We start from the raw sequence: 22,533 nt of genomic DNA, 5'->3' as shown, positions 1-22,533 counted from the left end.
GTGGATTTTTTTTTTTTTTTAAGCCACTAGCTCGACCTGGGAAGCCCTTCCTTTTTGCTATAGTTGGTGGAAATGTCTCCTAGACTTCCTTGGTGATAAATGACACTAAGATGTGTGTCCTTCATGGGGAGGTGACAGGTTGTCAGGTCACCATTCCATGGATGGTTAACTCCATCCTACCTGTACTAAGCAGGTCTCTTTTGGTTGTATGGGTGACAGAAACGCAACTCAAATGTGTTTATACAAGAAAGGACATTTATTGAATCACAGGGTTGCAGTAAGGGCAAAAGTGAGTTTAGGCTGCAGAAGTGGTGGATGCTGGACAAGAGTCCAGTCTGGACTCTGCTCCCTGTTCAAGGAGGCTTATTCGCTCAGATGGGCTGTATCCATGAGATTCCAAGCAGCCTCAGGCCCCACACCTGAAGGCTTCCTGTGAGAAGCTGAGCCTCACCACTTAGTTTCAGTTCAAGATACACGGGTTGGGGCACGAATAAACCCTCTCACCTGGAGAGCAGGGATCTGTGACCAGCAGACTGCCTAAAACCCATGGGGGAAGGAGTTCCCTCAAAGGTGTTACTGTGCCCAGAGGGAAGGGAGGTGGTCAGACGAAACAATGCGCCCTCTCTACCCTGTCCCACCAGTGGTCCTCATCACAGCTGTCACCAATCCCTCCAGGCCCATCTGCCGCTTCTGCCTCAAGACTGAGCCAGTTTGCAAGGTTAAGACCAGAGTATTTCCAGGAGAGTGATGACATCACAGAACTGGGGTTCCAGAAGGCGGGGGTGACTGAGGGCTCCCATCTTCTTTAGAACATGGAGAGCAGTGAGCTGGGCGGGGCTAAAGGATAGTCCGTGAGGAAGAGGAGGCTCCCACCCAAAAGGCATTGTTCTATAGATTCTCACGGAAAGCCCTGGGCAGGCTGGGACCTGGGGTCAGCAAGGGATAGGTGAGAGGTAAGCTTCAGGAGGGGAGGTTGGGGTGTACCTGCCCGAACCACCATCTTCCCTGGAGAACCCCAAGAGGGGCTTTCAGGGGCAGAGATGGAGCTCCCTGCTTTCCAAGGCTCAGTGATATCTGTCTCTGAAGGATCCTACTGAGTCAGGGCCAAGTAAGGTTGAATGAGACGCACTTATACTAAAAAAATAACCATTGTTCGTTTGAAATTCTAACGTAACAGGACATGCTGTGATTTTATTTACTAAATCTGGCAACTGTAGTGTGGGAGAGAGAAGCAAAAGAATGGTCCCAAGCTCAGGTTGCTAAGGAATGAGTCTCAGGAGATAGAATAAAACATTCGTGAGGAGACAGACTGTCAGGGTAGCCATCTTGTCCAAGAAACTTCCAGACTCATGAAGCCAGTGGATGGAGGAACCTTCAGGAACATACACCTAGTTAAGGAAACCCCCCCACAGACGCGAGGCTTCCTAGGTGGTGTAGTGGTCTAGAGTCCGCCTGCCAATGCAGGAGGCATGGGTTCTATTCCTGAGTCAGGAAGATCCCCTGGAGGAGAAACGACAAGCCACTCCAGTATTCTTGCCTGGGAAATCCCATGGATGAAGGAGCCTGATGGGCTAAGTCCACGGGGTTGCAAAGAGTTGAACACGACTTAGGGTCTAAACAAGACAGCAGCAGTATGATCACAGGGCAAGACGTTTTCCCTTCCTCCTTCTCCATTTCCAGCAAAGGGACATGTATCCATTCTCCCCCAAATTCCCCTCTTGTGTATTACATTGAGCAGAGTTCCCTGTGCTATTCAGTAGGCCTTTGTTGGTTATCTGTTTTAAATAGAGCAGTGTATATGTATGTATATGTTCATCTCAACTTCCCTAACTATCCCTTTCCGCACCCCCCGCCCCCCCACCATCCTTCCCCCCTGGTAACCGTAAGTTCTTTCTCTAAGTCTGTGAGCTGTATCTGTTTTGTAAATAAGTTCATTTTTATCATTTCTTTTTAGATTCTGCGTATAACGGATATCATAAGATATTTCCCCTTCTCTGACTTACTTCACTCAATATGACTGAAGTCAAAATGCTGTCTGGTTTCTCCACTGTATTGCTACTGTTTTTCTCATGCAACTAAGATGCAGTCTGTGGGGAGACACGTTAGGACCATGAACATACTCAGTTCTTCACTAAGCTTCCCACTCCCTCTAAATGCACCCACTGTTGATTCTTTCTTGCTCAGATCAATCTATGATGGTTTCAGGATGGTGATTTTCAGCTTCATGCTTACCTACACATTTATCAGTCAGCATTTTCTTGCCAGAAAGAGCCCCCCCCCGGCCTTGATCCCCATTAAGTACCTATTTGTCTATCTATTACTGTTATGAACTCATGGATTCCTGTCTCACTCAATGGGTTATCATCATTTGATAGAGTGAAGGTTATCACAGATAATAACTATCATCATTTATTTTGATGGCCAAACTGTTCTAGATTATCATGGAAACCGTTATTCATTGGTTTCACAGATATGATACAGATATGATACCAAAACACATGCAACAAAAGAAAAAAACACATAAATTGGTCTTCATCAAAATTTAAAACTTTTGTGTTTCAAAGAAATACCATCAAGAGAGTGAAAAGTGACCCATAGAATATGGGGAAATATTTGCAAATTACATATCTGATAAGGTTCAGAGTATATAAAGAACACTTACAACTCAATAATGAAAAGACAAAAAACCCAGCTGAAAAAGTGGGCAAAGGATATGAAAAGACATTTTGCCAGTCATACAAATGGCCAATTAGCATGTGAAAAGACAATCAACATTATTAGCCATCAGGCAAAGGCAAATCAAAACCACAATGTGATACCACTTCACACCCATTAGGACAGCTTTGCTCAAAAAGACAGTTAATAACTGTATTGGTGAGGATGTGGAGAAGCTGGAATCTTCATACATGGTTGATTGGAATGTAAATTGGTACAGCCACTTTGGAAGTTTAGCAATTCCTCAAAAGTTTAAACTTTAAGTCACCATGTGATGCAGCAATTCCACTGTTTGGTATATATCCATAGGAATGGAAATATTTGTCCACACAAAAACTTGTACATGAATGTTCACAGGAGCTCTATTCCCCAACAACCAAAAAATAGAAACAACTCAAATGTCCATAAACTGATGAATACATAAACAAATTGTGATATATCCCTACAATGTAGTATTATTCAGCCATGGTTTAGCCACTCAGTCATGCCCAACTCTTGTGACCCCATGGACTGATGGTAGCCCTGCCAGGATCCTCCGTCCACGGGATTCTCCAGGCAAGTATACTGGAGTGGGCCACCCTTCAAGGGTATTCAGCCATGAAAAAGGAATAAATACTGGTACATTCTATGACATGGATGAACCTTGAAAACATTAAGTGAAAGATATCAAATGCAACAGACCAGATAGTGTATGACTTCATGTCTATGAAATGCTCAGAACAGGAAAATCTATAGAAATAAAGAGCAGATTGCATGCGTGCATGCTAAGTCACCTAGCTCCACCTGGGAAGCCCAGAAAGTAGGTTAGTGGTTGCCAGAGTCTGGAGGGAAGTGGAACAGAGGGTCACAACTAATGGATATGAGGTTTCTTTTGGGGTTGATGAAAACAGCATCAAGTTGACTGTGGTGAGAGTCACACAGTACTGCATTCTGAAAATGATTTTCTGCTATCTGAAAATGATTGAATTACACACTTTAACTGAATTAAGTGTATAGTGTATGAATTATATATTGTCAATTATATCTCAGTAAAGTTGTTACCTCAAAAATGTTATTCCAGATTTGGCTAGTGGGTACCCCTTTAGGCCAGCTCACGTGTCTATTTGACATGCCCCAGCACTGTTAATTTTAAATTGGGAATAAAAAACCAAAGAGGAGACCGAAAAAAAACAAAGTATTTACAGAATAATACATGAAAGGAAAGAGAAATAGCCAGGAGGGGAGCAGTGAGTGAGTGAAGACATTTGGCTGCCCTCTCCAGATTCCCCGAGAGAAGACCAGCAGGCAGTCTGGGAGACTCCAGGACCCGCAGGGCCTGCGCCGCTCACCCTCCACCGTGCCTCCTCCCCTCCAAGGATGACAAGCCCACTGCTCATCTCCTTGGTCAGCTGCCTCGTTGCTGTGGATCAAGCCAGCCTCATCGGCCGCTGTGACTTGGCCAAGGTGCTGCACCAGGAGGACTTGGATGGGTTTGAGGGCTACTCCCTGACTGACTGTGAGTGACATTTTCTCACTCCCTCCTCCCTCTTCCCATGGTCGTGCCCTTGGTGGCCATCTTTCTTTCTTCTCTTGTTTTTTTCAAAGTCAAGTGAACAAAGCAGCCCTCTCCAAGAAGGCTTTCCCAACATTCCATATTTGTTCAACCATTATTAACTGAGCACTTACTATGTCCCAGGAATGATTTTAGGTGCTGGGGGTGCAGACTTCAACATAGCTCCTTCTCTTACAGTATTCACATCCTAGGAGAAGAGGCAGCAAGAAACATACAAATATATGAAGTGCCTCCTGGTGGTGATAATGCTATGCAGAAGAATAAGTCAGGGGGAGTGATGGGAGACACTGTTGTAGAAGGCGAAGTCAAGGAAGGCCTCTCTGAGGAGGTGACTTTGAGAAGTGCTGAATAGAGAAAAGGATCCAGTCCCCCAGACGTCTGGGGGAAGAGCATTCCAGGCAGAGCGAACAGCCAGTGCAAAGGCTTTATCCCGCTCCACAATAGAGATAGCTCCTTTTGGCCCTGAATTTGTGCATATCTGCCTTACAACACTCTCTCCTTTTATTTTGCCTTGTGGGTTTTTTAGGTCCATAGTTTCATTCTTACTCTATAGGCTCCTTGAAGGCAGCATCTGCATTTGACCCAGCTAAATGTCCCTCCCTGAGCTTTGCACAGCTTCTAGCACACAGTAGGTGATCATTAAGTGCAGAAAGGCTGGATGGACAGAGGGATGCATGAGTGGTTGTACTGCTGGGTGGCTGGCTGAACGGACTGAAAAACGAGAGGAGAAGCTGATGGATGTTTCCGGCCTGCCAGCCCCATCTAGCCTCTCAGTCCTTGTTCCTTTCTTCTGATTCCTCATCCCTTTCTCCTCCGTCTTCCTTCTCCCTCAGCTTGGCCACCCCCTCTGAAAACCCTCTTCTCCCCGTTCTAAGGGCTGTGCCTGGCTTTCGTAGAGAGTGATTTCAACATAACAAAGGTAAATGAAAACACAGATGGCAGCTTTGACTATGGCATCTTCCAGATCAACAGCCACTACTGGTGCAACGATTACCAGAGTCACACGGAAAACAACTGCCAAGTGGACTGTCAAGGTCTGGCAGGGGCCCCAGGGTGGGAGAGGTGAGAGAGGTGACCAGGCTCTACTCACGGGACTTCCCTTCCCATGCACAGCCCGGGAACGCCCCCAGAAGGATGGCTCAAGGAATCAGCGAATTCCTTTACTGAGCAGGGGGTGTGACTGTGTCCCTGGATGCCCACAGGAGGTTCTGCAGGGTGCTCTCAGGATCCACAAAGGCTCTGCACAGTCAGTAGAGCAGAGCAGTGCAGCAGCCAACATTTATTGAGTGTATTACATACTCAGTACTTTGCACACATGGCTCATTTTACCCAACTTGCTATGTGATAGAGACTAATACAATCCCCACTTTACAGATGAGCAAACTGAGGCTCATAGAACCAGTGCCAAATGCCACACTGATGGCCCTGAAGGCTCAGCTCTTGTCAGCAAGCAGTGCTGTCCTTGGCTAATGGTCTGACCGAAGGTCAAGTGCAAAGTCCCCACCTCAGGGCTAGTCCAGAAGATTCCACAGGTCCATGACTGTGATGAGGAGGAGACCTCATCTCCTCCTTTGAACTCTGATGAATGGCCCTTGGCTCTTCACCTGAAGAGCCTCACTTCCTTGGCAGGACTTCACCTTGCTCTCTGTGCAGCCTGTTTTGGCTTTTTCTTTCCCTAGAAACCTCCACACTTGGGGTGAACCACCATCCACTAGGGAGTATGGCAGTAAACAGACCCAAATCTCTGTCCTCCTGACCCTCCTGCCCCTACTCCCCAGCCACCCCCAACCTCCACCAGCCATTGTATGGATGCCCAGATGGGCCTCTGAGAAGGAGGCCATGCCTCCACTGGAAGTTCTCAGCCTCTGGGTGGGAGGTGCCTTGCAGGAACAGCCAGTCTTTGGGACTGTCCCCGGCACTTTCATGGATATTCTCTTTCTCCTTTTCTTTCAGAACTGCTGAGCCCCAATCTTCTCGCAATTATCAACTGTGCAAAAAAGATTGTGTCCGGAGCGGGGGGGATGAAGAACTGGTGAGGAGGTCACTTTGGGACGAAGTTAGTGGGCAGAGCCTTAAGAAAGATGTGGTGACAGAGAAGGGGACAGTAGGTCAGGACTTTCTCTACAGTCTAGAAAAATGGGGGCTGTGGCAGGAACTCTGACTCAGTAGCACCTGGGATAGGCACCCCACTCCAGTACTCTTGCCTGGAAAATCCCATGGCTGGAGGAGCCTGGTCCATGGGGTCGCTAAGAGTCAGACATGACTGAGCAACTTCACTTTCTCTTTTCCCCTTCATGCATTGGAGAAGGAAATGGCAACCCACTCCAGTGTTCTTGCCTGGAGAATCCCAGGGACGGGGAGCCTGGTGGGCTGCTGTCTGTGGGGTCGCACAGAGTCGGACACGACTGAAGCGACTTAGCAGCAGTAGCAGCAGCAGGGATCTATCTAGCTCTTTCTTTGATGCTATATTCAGCAAAACTCTTTTGGTTGCAGTAACAGAATGACTTTAGCTAGCTGGGAGTAGGGGTGTGTTGGGGGGGGTGGTGGATTTAGGCTGAGAGGACAAGGTGTCTTGCTGGGCCCACACGAGGGGTGCAGTTAGGCCTCAGGAAAGGGATGGAAGCAGGGCTGGGGACTTTCTGTGGCAGGTTTTTGCTTCTCTCGGTGCCTTGGCCTCACTACTCCCTCTGCAGACCAGCTTTCTCTAATCTACAGTCCACCAGAAAACACTATGTCTGCCCTGAATGTATGGGCTAATGTCCTAAATGACCACAGAGACCCGCAAGGCTTAGTCCTAATCCAGATAGAGGATCTGTTGGGTTCAGCTTGGACCTGGTGACCCAGCTCCATTCAGCTGTAGCTGCTGCTGTTGCTGCTAAGTCACTTCAGTCGTGTCCGACTCTGTGTGACCCCATAGACGGCAGCCCACCAGGCTCCCCCGTCCCTGGGATTCTCCAGGCAAGAACACTGGAGTGGGTTGCCATGTTCTTCTCCAATGCATGAAAGTGAAGTCGCTCAGTCATGTCCGACCCTCAGCAACCCCATGGACTGCGGGATGGAAGCAATTAAGCAACATAAATATGGCTGCCATGGGACCCTCTCTCCATAACTGGCAGCAACATTTCTATAAAAAAAAAAAGTATTGTTCATCAGCTGGATGAGTGTTGCAGATCCAGCTTAACTATGGTGGATGTTGAGTTGATTATTTAACATTTCTAAGCCTCGAACTGGATATATAAACAATGTAAATGGCTGCCTCTACCAGAAACTGAAAACAGGAGTTAAGTGCCTTGCATGCTCCAAAGTGAAGTGAAGTGTTAGCCATGTCCGACTCTTTGCAACCCCATGCACTGTAGCCCGCCAGGTTCCTCTGTCCGTGGAATTCTCCAAGCAAGAATACTAGAGTGGTTTGCCATTCCCTTCTCCAGGGGATCCTCCCTACCTTGGGATCAAACCTGGGTCTCCTGCATTGCAGGCAGATTCCTTATCACCTGAGCCACCAGGGAAGCCTGCATGCTCCAAAAACACCATGCAAAATAAGGGGCACTGGGGCTTCCCTCATGGTCCAGTGGCTAAGACTCCACACTCCCAAAGCAGGGGGCCCAGGTTCGATCCCTCGTCAGGGAACTGGATCCCACATGCCGCAACTAAGACCCAGCACAGCCAAATAAATAATTTTTTTTTTTAATGAATGCACATAGCAACTTTACCAAAAAATAGAGAGAGGGAGAGAGTAGGGGGCATTGATGACTGTTAGGGCTGACCCTTTCTGAAGGGAAAGTCAATAGTTACACCTGGGATTTTTTTTTTTTTTTAGTAACTCTGTAAGTTACTATTTATTTATTTATTTTTTAGTAAGCCCTGTAAAAAAGTGCTCCCCCTTCAGAAGGAGTTGAGGATTTGAAAATGTGGAAGTATACTAAGTAGGGGGAAAGAGCAAACACTATGGATGACAGAAATTAAAGGAAGAATCAGATGGGCCACAGGAGGACCCAGTAGAGAGCTGGGAATGAAGGGGTTTCTGGGCGTTGCTCTGTATGGAGTACTCACGTAACGCTGGGTCATGTGTTAAGAAGCAGCTGCCAAGTAGGAAGCAAGAACCACTCTTCTTTCTCTTCACAGGGTAAAGTGGAGGTTGCACTGTGCCGGCCGGCCCCTCTCCTACTGGATGACAGGCTGTCACCTGGCATGAGGCAGGGAGCAGGCCTGTGGTGGAGCCATTCCAGAACTCTTCTCCTCACTCGGGAATTCTTCAGTTCTTCTTCCTCTTGCCTCCACTTCATGTTATTTTCTTCCCTTCCCATTTACAAATAAAACTGACCAGAGCCCCAGGAATAAATGGTTTTCTAGGGCTTCCTCCTTGTTCCCATCCAGGCCCAGGTCCCTGGTTCCTGACTGTCATTTGCAAACCAAGAAGACCACGATGAAAGAAGCTTCTCTCTTTTTTTTGGAATTATTAAACCATTCCTTGTGCAAAGAATGTGTTAATTTATTCATGATTAATTCCACCTATATTTGAGTACCTAATAGATTATGAGTGTGTGCTAGGTACTAGAAGAAGGATGATAAATGGTAACTATTGTTAGTGTGGTGTTCCTAATCCAGCTGCAGAAGCAAAGACATCTGTGAACAATGGATACAATGAATAAATGGACACATACTATGAATGCAAGAATAATGAAATGGATAAAAAAATCTGTAGTTATTGGTTTGAAACAGTATCAAGATCCAAGTTATTTCTCTAAAGTCAACTATTTTTGAAGTAAAAGAGCTCAGAAGTAGGTAATGAGTGAGGCTAAAGTTCTGATATATTGAAGTGGAGAAAGTCATGGTAGGGGTGTAGAAATATGGCAGGTGATTTGGGGGTACTTTAGGAAAATGGGCTAGAAACCAGCTTTTTAAGGATTTCAAACTAGACTGTTGATGGCTTTAGTAAGTTATACCTTGATTTGCATAATTTAAAACTCAAGAAAACAAACACTCTTAGGTCCAAGTGTTGCATCTTTGGTGGTCATTTCCCACAGAGTCGGGACATCTAAAATTTTAAAGTTCAGTGGGTATTTACTGCTAAACCTAGTACTCTGGGCTTCCCTGGTAGCTCAGACGGTAAAGCGTCTGTCTGCAATGCAAGAGACGCGGGTTCGATTCCTGGGTTGGAAAGGTCCCCTGGAGAAGGAAATGGCAGCCCACTCTAGTATTCTTGCCTGGAAAATCCCCTAGACGGCGGAGCCTCGTAGGCTACTGTCCTTGGGGGTCGCAAACAATCGGATACGACTGCGCGACTTCACTTTCACTTTCACTTAGTACTCTAACACTAAATTCCAAGGTCTCCCGGCGACGCAGCTGCGGAAGGGGAACTAGAGGCGGAGACCCGCCAGGAGCGGGCGGGGCGAAGGAAAGGCGCGAGCACCGCCCTCGTCTCACTCCCCCAGAGCTGGCCCCGCCCCCTCACGCGCTCCTTTTAAAAAAGCGCGGGCGCGCCGTGCGCAGGCGCAGTGCGGCTTTCTCCCGAGCCGCGCACGCGCGGTGACGGTAGGATGGCGGAGTTGGTACCTTTTGCGGTTCCCACAGGGAGTGACAAAACCTTGCTTGTTTGGGAACTGAGCTCTGGACCCACGGCCGAGGCCTTGCAAGTGAGCCAGGCCGAGGTGGAGGGAGGGATGGAGAAAGTCGCCTCGCTGCCTAGTAATTGGGAGCCCCGGGGCCCTGCTTCAGCACCTAGCCCGCCTGTGGTCTTCGCTGAGAGGAATCTTAGTTCTAGAGCCGACCGGAGCAGTCAACTCGTCCTTACAGATTTTTGAGAGATAGTTCCCAGCAGGCCTCACACTGCCTCCTAATGCTTCTCGAAGCTTAGGAGTTCAGAGGGAAACTTGTTTGTGAAATGAGAAGTGTTTGGAGTTGGAGGCTCACCACCGTTGCCTGTGGCGAAGGGCTGGGGAGAATATAAGGGAATGGGCAATTTGGTTTCCTGGGCTTGAAATTTCCTGCTCTTACTTAGCGTGGGACCACCCTACAGCATTCTCTGTTCACAGTCTTCTCCCAGTTCGGCCTTCTGTATTCGGTCCGAGTCTTCCCAAACGCAGCAGTGGCCGGTCCTGGATTTTATGCCATCGTCAAGTTTTATTCAGCGAGGGATGCTCACAGAGCCCAAATGGCATGCGACCAGAAGCAGCTTTTCCAGAAATCTCCAGTGAAGGTGGGTCCAAATGTGAAATTCCTCGCCCCGCTGGGATGAAGTGCTGAATTTAAAACGAATAGGCCAACGTTTGTAAAGCACTCTGCTTTACAGAATGCTTTCAGATGCATTGCTCCACTTACCGCCCACAGCTCCCCATTTCTTCCCCCCACCCCCATTTCTTTTCTCTTCTTTTTCAAAGAAACTCGAACTCAGGATGGTTAACTGACTTACTTAAGGTTCATGACAATAAATATGGAAACTAGAGGTCAAATTCAAACTTATTGATGTTAAACCCCATGTCATTTTATGCTGCCCCTTAATTTAAGAAATCTTCACAAGAGTTCTTTATCATTTTATATGAATTTTAAATGTGTGAGCTTGACAAAGTCTTTAGTCAGTTGTAACATAAAGGATGCTTTAACATCATCATCATCATTTTCAAACTGCCTATTCAGAACTCCCTTCAGTTTCCAGAAAATGGTTAAAATATTCTTTAGTGCATGATTATTCTAATAATAGGCTCCATAGTAACATGCCAGCCAGTTTTACTTTGCCAGAGCCCCAGAATGAACATGTCACTATATGCCTCCATTCAGCCACCATTCCTTTTCCAAGGATTTTTTCAGTTCCTCTGAATAAGTGAGTAAGGCTTAGATTTCCCAAGCCTTTCACTTTATAACTGTATGTCTCCTCTGGTTGGCTTCTTCTTTTTAAAAATATTTATTTGGCTGGGTCGAGTCTTAGTTGTGGCACCGGGGCATGTGGGATCTTAATTCCCTGACCAAGGATTGAACCCACATTCCCTGCTTTGCATGGTGGAGTCTTAACCACTGGATCACCAGGGAAGTCCCTCTGGTTGGTTTTTTGATCTGGCTACTTCCCACTGACCTTGCTGCCTATTCTTACCCATATTTCTCTTCTCACTGGTTTAACCTTGATGGAATCTGAGAACTCTCCTCAGACGTGACTCTAGGTACAGTACTTCCCACTTTTGTACCCTGTTTCACACCCTCTTCAATCTGGGCTCTCCTCCCTATGACTGAAATGATTTCCTGTCAGACATTCTTTAATTTGGAGACTATGATCTTCCTGCTACTGGCTGCGACCATTTCATATACCCACTTCGATATTACTGGAAAGATTATGAAACAATTACTTGGTATCAGTTGTGAGTAATGAGCTCTTTTTCTTATACTGAACATTAAGACCATTCCGTAAGCTTAGGTTTTGAGATTTACACACCATAAAACCCATCACTGATAGAGAAATGAAGGAAATATTCTATAAGTCACTATATAGTTGAGAGAAAACGGCATTCATATTAGATTTCTTTATGTAATGCAGAACCTTGAGTTTTTACCCCCCTCCCAATTGTTTCCTAGTTTAATCATATGTTGTTTGCCAGTGAGAACTGTGGCAAGGTTATCTGAGATGTAGACTCTACTATGCTCAGAGCTCTTCTGAAGCTTTCTCATTGTCCAGGACAGCTGAATTATGACTCACCATACAGGGCCTTGGAGAAGGCAATGGCAACCCACTCCAGTTCTTTTGCTTGGAAAATCCCGTGGAAGGAGAAGCCTGCTAGGCTTCAGTCCATGGGGTCACGAAGAGTCAGACACGACTGAGGGACTTCACTTTCACTTTTCACTTTCATGCATTAGATTCGCTTTCATGCAAAAGGAAATGGCAACCCACTCCAGTGTTCTTGCCTAGAGAATCCCAGGGACAGCAGAGCCTGGTGGGCTGCCTTCTATGGGGTGGCTCAGAGTTGGACACGACTGAAGTGACTTAGCAGTAGTAGCATACAGGGCCTAGCCTCCCACAAGACACTCAACATTTAAAAATTAGTCTTCATTTCTCCTTCCCAGCAGGCAGCTTCAGTTGGAGAAAGTAATTTCATTTTCTTATTTACTCATTCTTTCATTTGTTCACTGAGTCAACAGACCCTCAGTCCTCTATTATATGCCAAGAATTATGTTTGTTCCTGGTAACAAGATATGGTTCCTTCCAGCACTTAAGAAGTTCATAAACTAGTGATAGAGGAAGATCCACAGACAGAGCAATAAAGAATTAATAATGCTTTGACTTTATTTGAATTTTTATTAATATATTTAAATACTATACCCTGTTTAAAATGGAAATAGACATTTAACAAAGTGCTAGTGATATAAAAAATCCACAGTAATGTGATACTGTGTAAGTTATTTGGAGAGTTAATGCTGGAAATATTTATACTCTCAAAGAAGTTTGTCAATGTAGATGAACCTCTAAGTCTTTTGGTTACTTATAAAATTTATGGAGGTATGTGTATTCCCTCTTCTAACAGGGGTTAGTAACTTGGGGAGGGGATGCTACAGATTAAGGTCCTACTTCAGTGGCCAGTCCACTTTATCTCCCCTTCAGGTCATATTCTCAAGCAGGATAAGATGGGGATAAGATGACTAAAAGTTTCCTTCCTTTTCTTACTCACACCCTAGAATAGGCTTCTGCTGGGCTTCCTTGGTTGCTTTCATCATCACTTTCACCACCAGAGGTCAGGGAAACCTGATGAATCAGTGGTTCTGAAAATGATGCAGAAAAGTACTGACTTATTAAAAATAATAAAGAACACTTATTTAGGGCTCACTGTGAACTCATTACTTAAAATGTCATATATAATCTTTACAATCACTCTGAAATTGGTTGGGGTTTCCCAGGTGGCTCAGGGATAAAGAATCTGCCTGCAATTCAGGAGACACAGGTTAACTCCCTGGGTGGGAAGATCCCCCAGAGGAGGAAATGGCAACCCACTCCAGTATTCTTGCCTGGGAAATCCTATGGACAGAGGAACTTGGAAGGCTACAGTCTGTGGGGTCACAAGAGTTGGACACAACTCGGCCACTAAACAACACAGCAATGTGAAACTGGTATTGACAAACAGGTATATCCAAAATAAGTCTATGTCAGATTGTGATATTTTTAGGTTTCTTATGTCTTTAGATTCGTCTTGGCACCCAACATAAGGCGGTTCAACACAACGCCCTTGCCCTAAACAGCTCCAGATGCCAAGAATTGGCAAATTACTACTTTGGTTTCAATGGATGGTCAAAAAGGATCATTAAGGTAAACTCTGTAGATTTTCTTTGACCAACCAGGCCCCTTTCAACATTGAACTCCTACACTTTAGAAAGAAAGCTAGAACTAGGCTACAGGGAGGAGATGGGAAAGACTTCCTCATGGAAGTATCTGAGCATGGACATGCCACCTAGAACTTGTTGATCATCTCAGTGACTTAAATGGTGGTGTCCATAATTTTCTCCAGTATTTGTGTGATGTATAATAAAAAGTAGTTCTCTGTACCTAGTAATTCATTTGCAAATCTCACTTGATTTTGAAGCTATAGGACACCTCAACTATTAACTGGGATTGATGGGAGTTTTTTAGTTTTCAGAACAGAATATTTTGAAGTATAATCTTTAATTCAAAATCCTAACAGCTTCAGGATCTTTCTGACCCTGAAGAAGAAAGGGAGAATGAAGATATTGTGGCACCTCTTCAGAGGCAAAGCCTGAAGTTCTTCTGTGCTTTAGAGGTGGTGTTGCCATCCTACGAGTGCAGAAGTCCAGGAGTTGGCATGGCTGAGGAACCTTTGGATAACTTGGAAGAAGGTCTGTTTTCCTTTTTTTCTGAAACTCGCCTTTTCAGATACATCATCACCTTTGCCAAGCAGCTGAAGTCCTGGGCAGAGTTTTTCTCCTTTGCCACATAGGTTTTTAACTTAGGCAATACCTGACAGGACCTTAAACTTCAGAGTTTTAGAACTGACTGACTGCCAAGGAGGAGGGAAAATTAAGGTGTTTTTTTTTTTTTTTTTTCCATTTTTGGTTAATAATGTGTTTTCTGCTAAAATAGTCCTTCAAATCTCTTGTGGCTTTCAGTTATCCCAACAAAATCATTGTCTAAAGATTTCAATAAACTCTTGTGTAAAGGTTCAGTCGTTTGCCTCCTATGGAGGGGCTTGAGTGGAGAAAGTCAAATGTAGATCCCTGGAAAGGGGATTCCCACTGGTATGGATTCCCTTGGCACTGGGGCTTCAGTCAGAAGCAGGGCTGTTAGCCAAGGGAGTGGAGGAGGCCCCACCATCCACCTGAAAGATGCCTGGAGAGAGGCCAGAGCATCTGTCTCACAACCCTAGTGTTGTGTTCATCCTTAATCACTAAGGGTGATTGATAATGATCTAAGAATAAGATAATATCTAAGAATCACAGGTGCATTTTTAAATTTTTAAACATACAACCTATAAATCAGTTATCCAGATAAGCATTTTAAATTCATTTGTTTTGGTTGGATTTAGGGCCATTATCACTCCTTATGAAAAGGAAAAAAACCCAGAAGCTTGCTATTCAGAAGGCTATGACAGATGCATTCCAGAAACTGCAGATTGTGGTTTTAGGTAAGACTTTTTTTGATTGTCCTTAAAGTACTTCAGTTTCAATGAGCAATTAAACTTATTTGAAAAGTTAATTAGATGAAAATAATGGTTATCTAAAACACTACATAGGGATTTCCCTGGTGGTCTAGTGGCTAAGACTCTGTGCTCCCAATACAGGGGGCCTGGGTTTGATCCCTCATCAGCGAAGTAGCATGTGGCTCCCACATGCCACAACTAAAGATTCTGCATGTCACAGCTAAGACCTGGCACAGCCAAGTAAATAGATAAATAAAAAGTAAAAAAAAAGAATGTTTAAAAATAAATACAACACTACATATTCTTTCATTTACCAAATGCTTTCACAGCAACAGTCTCAAATTTGTTCTTTGTGGCATTTATGAGAAAAATGACACAAATATTATTGTCCCCACTGTTTAGATGTAGACTGACTTGCCTCAGTTCATATAGAAAGTGTTTGACCCGGTTCTTCTTTCTCGATGGCTGACTTATCATACAGAATAGTATAGTGACTATAAGCCTTGGACACCTGTGTTTGAGTCCTGACTTTGTCTCTTAGACTTTTTTGTTGTTGCAATTTTAGGTTTTCTAGCCAGAGAGATTTGAAGGTATTAAATATCTCTAAGCTGCAATTTCTTGATCTATAAGTAGGGTTAGTATTTCAGCTTACCTTGTGGGGGTATATTCTAAGAGTAAATAAGATGATGAATGTAAGTCTTAGAACCATGCCTGGAACATAGTAAGCAGACAAAATGTTTTGACTGTTATTATTATTGTTGTTTTATTGAAGAGTTGATTACATTATGTTTTTGGACTCAATTTCAGTTTTCATTTCTGATATATTGGGTGAATACGATTCTTATATACATTTTTGTGAGCCTTGAGTGTGATCATGCTATTGAATAGCTTGATTATGTACCCTATTGAGTTATATAGGGTGAGAATGTCACAGGCTGTGCCCAAAGGAAACTTCATGGTTGGTGGATCCCTGGAACAGAATTGCTCCCCTGTTTCATGGCCCTGCAGGCTTAGGGACTGAGAAATGCTAGCTAAGTTGTCAGAGACCTTATTTGCTTGTCAGAGTTGGCCTTGGACTGGTGTCAGCCTTCCAACCTGGGCAGTCGTTCCAGTGAAGTTTGACTTCCCTGATCACCAGGCAGAAACTCCATGAACTGCCAATTCCAGTAACAACCTTTGAGAACCAAACTAACTGTCTAGGTTGTTTGCCTATCCCTAATATGCAAATGCAGTTGGCTCCATAGCTCAGGGGTTAGAGTTAGAACTGGACATGGAACAACAGACTGGTTCCAAATAGGAAAAGGAGTACATCAAGGCTATATATTGTCACCCTGCTTATTTAACTTATATGCAGAGTACATCATGAGAAACGCTGGGCTGGAAGAAGCACAAGCTGGAATCAAGATTGCCAGGAGAAATACCAATAACCTCAGATAAACCGATGACACCACCCTTATGGCAGAAAGTAAAGAGGAACTAAAGAGCCTCTTGATGAAAGTGAAAGAGGAGAGTGAAAAAGTTGGTTTAAAGCTCAACATTCAGAAAACCAAGATCATGGCATCTGGTCCCATCACTTCTTGGGAAATAGATGGGGAAACAGTGGAAACAGTGTCAGACTTTATTTTTGGGGGCTCCAAAATCACTGCAGATGGTGATTGCAGCCATGAAATTAAAAGACGCTTACTCCTTGGAAGGAAAGTTATGACCAGCCTAGATAGCATATTCGAAAGCAGAGACATTACTTTGCCAACAAAGGTCCGTCTAGTCAAGGCTATGGTTTTTCCAGTAGTCATGTATGGATATAGAGTAGGACTCTAAAGAAAGCTGAGTGCCAAAGAATTGATGCTTTTGAACTGTGGTGTTGGAGAAGACTCTTGAGAGTCCCTTGGACTGCAAGGAGATCCAACCAGTCCATTCTAAACGAGATCAGTCCTGGGTGTTCTTTGGAAGGAATGATGCTAAAGCTGAAACTCCAGTACTTTGGCCACCTCATGCGAAGAGTTGACTCATTGGAAAAGACTCTGATGCTGGGAGGGATTGGGGCAAGAGGAGAAGGGGACGACAGAGGAGGATGAGATGGCTGGATGGCATCACCAACTCGATGGACGTTAGTTTGAGTGAACTCTGGGAGTTGGTGATGGACAGGGAGGCCTGGCGTGCTGCGGTTCATGGAGTTGCAAAGAGTCGGACATGACTGAGCGACTGAACTGAACTGAACTGAATATGCAAATAGTGTTCCTTATATGCACTCAAAATTCCTTAAACGGAAAAGCCTGGTGGCTGTAGTTTGCCTTGAGGGAAGCTGTGTAGTCCAAAAGGTACATAGGCCAGTAAAATTCTCTCTCCAAAGCTTTGTTCATTGTATCTGGTAGAATTTTGGTCCCAAGTAGTAGACACTTGCCTCGCTTCTAATAAGACATTTCCTGTATAGTCCAGTGGTATCTATCCCCGGTTTGAACTCACTTTGACCCCTCCTTAATGACTTCCTATTTAATCATATTGTGATTGAACATTTTTGTTTCCACAGCTTTTACTGCATCATTCCTTAGTTCTTATTTTTAAGATCATAAAGGTTTTTGAACCAAAATTGATACTTCTCTTAAATATTTTTTCACAAATAGTAATGATATGTGTCACATGAGGGAACTGCTAGGAAAATGCTCTTGTTTTCTGCATTTAGAAATAAAAAGAATATCTAATTATTGGATGCTACCATTGTGCACAGGAAGTTTTGGAACAAAATTTCTGAATTGATATTTGTTAACTCTATTTCAGAAAGTGGTAAAATAGCTGTTGCGTATAGATGCTGTGAAGAGGTCGCAGATGCTAGAACCGAAGAGGAGCTACAGGATTTAATTCAAGTATGTGGAGAGAAAGACTCAAGGGATTCAAAGCCAGGGTAGCCGTAATTCAAAACAGCCAGAAGATTCTTGGCATGTCTGCTCAGCTCCATCATCCTTAGGGAAATGTGAAACTCTGAAACTGCTTTTGAGGCAGGAAGTTTCTAGGACTTTTCCTGATGTCCGAGCCTTCTATCTGACCCCTTATTTGAAATTTGGAGTGCAGGGTTGAGGACCATGAGGTACTTGTACAGTTGTGGACACAGGAGAAGACACAGGCCTCTTAGAACGCCGCTCAAACAGAATTGTGGGCATTTGGGAACAAAGTAATTATGGCTTTAATTTGTTGTGATTATGCTACAGTGTGTGAAAACTATTAATGTATTAATGCCTTTCAAATAATGTGTTTTACCCAGATCTCATATGTATTTTGTGTGAAATATTTTGCTGAAGGACCTTTCTGTAAACCAATTATATGAATGCCTCAAATCAGGGATTAAGTTGTCAAAGTAATTTCTAAAAGAAAACATTAATGTACTGCATATAGGATTTAAAAAAAAAAAAGCAAAAAATGTGTTTCATGTCACTGAGAACTTAATTTGGGGCTAGATTTCTGATTATTTAACCCACCCCAATGTTGCAAAGTTTGTTTTGAAGAGAAGAAAGTAGAGAAAGAAGAGGTGGTTATGTCCTGAAAAACATAAAAGTTTTGAAAGTTTTTTCTTCACAAAATAATTATTTTAATTCAATTTAAATCAAATAAGTCACGGAAACTTCAAACGTATCCAAGATTGGGCTTTTAGAAGGCTAGCTTCCTATGAAATGAGAGAGGAAAGGAATCGGTATTGATGTTAAAGATTTTGGAAACCTGATTATAGAAACAAATCCGTTCCCAAATGAGGCCAATCTTCGAATCAGTTCCATTTAAAAAACATTAGGTTGGACAGTGGGAATAAGATGAAGCTTCTTTTCTCTTGGAGTTTAAACGTTAGAGGTCTTGCCAAACAAAAGGGACTAGATTATTTAAAAGGACTGTGAAGAAAGTAAACTGCGTGCTTAGTTACAGTATTTCAAGAAAATTACTAAAACGTGCTGACTTTTAACATCTTAAGTGTTTTCTCCAGGTGTGTACACAGAGCAGAACTCTGTGACACTGCAATTTTTTCTAGATTAATGACTGTGTTGAAACGAGGTGGGATGGGGCAAGTTTTCCCATGGTAATGTAAAGGGCCATTCACTTGGTTGGACATTCTTTCCCAGAATGACTTGCTCACTTGCCCAAAGCCTCTCCTACAGAAAATTTGAAGTCATCACTGATTTGGTGGTAACCGTTAACAGCAAAGTGGTGAATTAATGACCAGACTTGGGTACTGAAAGTTTAGAGGAAAGAGCAACATTTTTGAATAACTTTAAAATTGTAAGGTGTGCTCCCCTCCCGCCAGCCTAACTAGTGCTGCTCATTTTGCAGATCAGCTGCTTTTCCTGGAAGCCGTGTGGCCAAGGGGAGGAAGAATGCCTCTCAGACTTCAGCTTTGAGGAGGAAGAGTTTACAGTGCCATAGCTGGACTAGCGCTTCTGAATTGCCCGGAATGCTTGGCCTCTGGGGCTTCCTTGGGAAGCTCCGCATCCCCTTCCACTCCTCCCCGGACCCCTGGGCTGTCAGCGTCCAGGGCCATTTAGGTCTGCAGCCCAAATCCTGCCTGGTTGCGCAGAGCCCGGGAGGGGCTGGGGGAGGCTGGGGAGAGGGCCCGGCCGGAGGTCACTGTCACCTGTGCGAGAGAAAGAATGGCTTGGTTTGCGCCCTGGTGACTCTGAGAAAAAGGCGCACTCAGATGGCGCAGATTGGTTCGAACCTAATAAAGGTGGCGTAACTAAAGGTGTCGTAAATAAAGGGCTGGACGCGGGGTGGGGGAGGGGCGCGCGGTTGCTAACGGTGCGCGCGCGTTGTGGGCTCGCATAACGGTTCGGCTCCCGCTCAGGGGCGGCGCCGGCGCCCCACTGGCCTGGGTCGCTGCGCCCGGGAGCCTCCGCATGTCATGTCCCGGCTGCGCCTCTGGCTCCTCCTTACCTGGCAACCGTTGTGGCTTTTGGTTCAGGCTGCTCAGCCTCTGGAGTGGGCCCAGGGCCCTGTCCAGTTGACCTCGGACCCCCCAGGGCTGACTGAGCCCTGGTCTTCACACTCCTCTGACCTCCCGCCCGAATCGCCCCATGCACTCACACCCCTGGCAGAGCCGGGGGTTTTTAATTACTTGACTTCCTCCTCTCCAGACCACATGTTGGCCCTGCCTCATGAGGATCTGAGTGAGACTCTGGTTCCATACCTGGACTCGGATTCAGCTGGAGAGCTGTTGGCAGAGCCAGATAAGTTTGCTATTCTACACGAGGATCTGGATGACAAGCTAACCCAGCATCAAAAGCTCCCAGCAGCGGTTCCAGTGCTAGATTGGGATCAGAATCAAGCCTTGGTTCTGCCTCCTCGACACAAAAGTAAGGCTAAAACTGTAGGTCTAGATCAGGCTGAAAATCACCAATCATTTGAAATACTTGTTCCACCTCTAGGTAGTAAGAGCTCAAAACCAACGAAGTTTATTGTTTCACCCTCAAACCTGAAGAAAGATCTTGTTAAGCATCGACCTCTTGCCAAAGTTGTTGTTGGAACTACAAGACAACTTGGAAAAAAAAATCAGGGCCTAGAAGAACTGCAGGATGATTATTTAGATTCCAATATGGATGCCTTTTATCCTGAGGAGAGCCTACCTACGGATTTTCTGGGGAGCCCAGATCAACCTCCAGAGCCCCCTGAGGCTGAAATTTCTTCATCTCAGCAGGCGTACCACACTCGCCGACCATTGCCCACCGAGCAGTTGGAATCTTTATCCCAACAAGAGTCGCCTGAGGAGGCTGAATCTTTTTCATCCCAGGAGGAGGCCCAGGCTCAGCGTCTGGAGCCCACTGAAGAGGTAGAACCACCTCTACTTCAACAGGAGGCTCTGTCTCAGCCTTCAGAGGCCCCTGAGGAAGTAGAAACCTCAAGCCCTGAGGAGGCCCTAGCCCAGCCTTTGGAGACACCTAAGGAGACTGTAGCTCAACCAGTAGCACATCATAAAGTTCAGCAGTCACTCTTGCACAATGTCACTGTTAAACCTCTGGATCTGGTGCTTACCTTGACTCCAGAGGTCACTAAAGAGGTGGAACCTTCTCCAGTCCAGCAGGAGGTCCTATCTCAGCCTCCAGAGCACTTTGAGGAGGTTGAACCTCTTCCAGCCCAACAGGAGGGCCCATCTGAGTTTCCAGAGCAACAGGAAGGGGTTGAAACTCCAGTCCAGCCAGAGGACCTATCTCAGCCTGCAAAGCACCCTGAGACAGTTGCATCTGTGCTCCATCAAGAGACCCCAACTCAAGCTCCAGGGTTCCCTACTGAGTATGTACTCCAAATTCCAATTAGCGATGAGGTAATAGTTCAACATGGCATTCAACATCAGGTTCATTCAAACCTGCACAATGTTACATTTCAACCTCATAATTTGAAACTTGCCATCACTCCTACAATCATTAAGAAAACTAAATTTCCTGCAACTCAGCAGAAGCCTCCAGAGACCCTGGGGGAGGTTGAACTTTCAAGTGAGCAGGAGCAACCAGCTCAGCCTTCTGAGCTTACTGGGGAAGTTGAAGCTATTCCAAGCCAGCAGGAGACCACAGGCCAGACCCCCGAGGAAGTGGAGCCTTCTTCAAGTGAACAGGAGCAACTAACTCAGCCTTCTGAGCCTACTGGGGAAGTTGAACCCTCTCTCACCCAGCAGGAGACCCTGACTCAGCTGTCAGACTCTTTTGGAGTAGCTGGATCTTCTCCAGTCCAGGAGGAAGATGCTGCTCTGTCTCCAGAGTCCCCTAATGAGGCTGAATCTTTTCCCACCCAGCAGGAGACTCTAGCTCTGTCTCCAGTGGAGACAGAATCTGCTGCAACCCTGGTGGAGCAACCTACTCAACATTCAAGCATATCCAATGTCACTGTCAAACCTGCAGATCTAGAGCTTACCGTAACCACAGAACCCACTCCGGTGGCAGGACTTTCTCCAAGTCAGCAGATGCCTTTGGCTCAGTCCTCAGTGCCCCTTACTAATGCAGAATCTTCTGCATCCCCACCAGAGGCCCCCACACTGCTTTCACAGTTGCCTGAGGAAGCTGAACCTTTGCCAGTTCAAGTGTCAGCTCCAGTCCCATCTCCAGAAGCTGTTACCCAAATTACACCTTCAGAACAACAGGAGACCCCAGCTCAGGATCTACAGGCTCATGAGACTGTACCTTCTCCACCCCAGCAGGAGGCCACAGCTCAGCGTCCAGAGCTCCCTAATGAAATTATAGTTCTCTCTCCAGAACATCATGTGACAACAGTTTCTTCTCTAGGTCAGCTTCTGCAGCGGCCCAGCGCCATTGTCAAACCTGTGGATCTTGCACTCACCATCACTCCAGCATTCACTAATAAGGTTAAAACGTCTCCACCCCAAAAGGAAACCTTAGCTCAGTCTACAGTGTCCCCTGGGCAGTTAAAACCTTTGTCAGTCCAGCAAGAGGTTTCAAATCAGCCACCGACTGCCTCTGAAAATGAACTTTTTGTGGTCCAGCATGAGCAACCAGCTCAGCCTCCAAAGGACACCAACGATGCTGCTACTCAACCTTTAGTAGAGAATGAGGTAACAGTCTCACCTCTGGGTCCAGTGTTACCTCATATCACTGCTAAATCCGTGGATCTGGCGGTTGCCCTAACTCCAGGCCCCACTAAAGAGCTTGAACATTCTCCAGT

The 22,533-nt window shown here is 45.3% G+C and overlaps 3 protein-coding genes across 4 annotated transcripts in view; all 3 read left to right on the top strand.

Annotated features, from left to right (window-relative positions):
- On the top strand, positions 876-8,744 carry LYZL6 (lysozyme like 6). The gene is made up of 5 exons (XM_005693956.2): positions 876-953; positions 3,977-4,210; positions 5,143-5,301; positions 6,221-6,299; positions 8,390-8,744. The coding sequence occupies exons 2-5, from the start codon at positions 4,072-4,074 to the stop codon at positions 8,457-8,459; spliced, it is 447 nt and encodes a 148-aa protein (XP_005694013.1). The 5' UTR covers positions 876-953; positions 3,977-4,071; the 3' UTR covers positions 8,460-8,744.
- Positions 9,770-19,608, top strand: RDM1 (RAD52 motif containing 1). Of its 2 annotated transcripts, XM_005693955.2 has the most exons (7): positions 9,770-9,900; positions 10,284-10,463; positions 13,425-13,547; positions 13,921-14,092; positions 14,779-14,877; positions 17,668-17,753; positions 19,201-19,608. In XM_005693955.2, exons 1-7 carry the CDS (start codon positions 9,805-9,807, stop codon positions 19,291-19,293), a joined length of 849 nt encoding a protein of 282 aa, XP_005694012.3. In that variant the 5' UTR covers positions 9,770-9,804; the 3' UTR covers positions 19,294-19,608. The 2 variants fall into 2 exon arrangements, with proteins under 2 accessions (XP_005694012.3, XP_013828016.2); XM_013972562.2 differs by lacking the exon at positions 13,425-13,547.
- Positions 19,769-22,533, top strand: part of LOC102168861 (leucine-rich repeat-containing protein 37A-like) — a 47,151-nt gene continuing 44,386 nt past the window's right edge. Inside the window, exons 1-2 of the mRNA XM_018064014.1 lie at positions 19,769-21,769; positions 22,355-22,423. Coding sequence (XP_017919503.1) covers positions 19,769-21,769; positions 22,355-22,423 — 2,070 coding nt within the window. The remainder of the gene's footprint in view (positions 21,770-22,354; positions 22,424-22,533) is intronic.

This window comes from Capra hircus, chromosome 19 (genome assembly GCF_001704415.2).
Source record: "Capra hircus breed San Clemente chromosome 19, ASM170441v1, whole genome shotgun sequence".
NCBI lineage: Eukaryota > Metazoa > Chordata > Mammalia > Artiodactyla > Bovidae > Capra > Capra hircus.
Note: the sequence above shows the minus strand (reverse complement) of the source record. Positions and strands in the feature narration are given on the sequence as shown.